Genomic DNA, 536 nt, shown 5'->3' on the forward strand with positions numbered 1-536 from the left:
CCATAATCACAGTTTATAGCCTGCCACTCCATATTACTAAAGAATCTGAATAATTTTTAGGTGTGGGAAGCGGGTGTCGGTCAAACAGCTGGGAGCGTACTGGCACAAACTAGCAGCAGCGAAGATTCCAGACTCACTAGCGCACTTAGCGTAAAACCACTGGCAACCAAAGGGTCATTCACTAGCAACTCACCATCGGAGTTATCATGGTAAATTTTACGGGTGGTCGGAGTACTGGAAAGTAAAGCGGTAACTTCGGGAAGGACAATGTCATTAGTGTGTTAATCTCGTCCAAGAATAGATGTTTAGGCAATGTCTTTGGTCAGCTTTTATTACTGGTAAGATTAGTATGACGAGCAGACACATACGTGGGAAAAAATGCAGATTTCACATGAAGCTAGCAATAATAAGATCCACACAAAATTTTCGTTGAATTATTGGTAGACATAGGCCTACATTAGAATGCATTGAGTCGATAGATCAGTGAACTCTTGAGTTATTAGTCTTATCTGACATAATTATTACAAAGTCTATTA

General features: G+C 40.1%; 2 protein-coding genes across 2 annotated transcripts in view; both read left to right on the forward strand.

The window, feature by feature from the left end:
* Positions 1–536, forward strand: part of LOC119591205 — a 12,413-nt gene that overhangs the window by 2,706 nt on the left and 9,171 nt on the right. Inside the window, 1 exon segment of the mRNA XM_037939916.1 lies at positions 61–150. Within this exon segment, the coding sequence (XP_037795844.1) occupies positions 61–150 (90 nt within the window).
* Positions 1–536, forward strand: part of LOC119591572 — a gene marked incomplete in the record, with an annotated part of 55,247 nt that overhangs the window by 886 nt on the left and 53,825 nt on the right. The window contains 1 exon segment of the mRNA XM_037940334.1: positions 61–209.

The sequence above is a fragment of the Penaeus monodon genome, chromosome 28, assembly GCF_015228065.2.
Source record: "Penaeus monodon isolate SGIC_2016 chromosome 28, NSTDA_Pmon_1, whole genome shotgun sequence".
In the NCBI taxonomy this organism is placed as follows: domain Eukaryota; kingdom Metazoa; phylum Arthropoda; class Malacostraca; order Decapoda; family Penaeidae; genus Penaeus; species Penaeus monodon.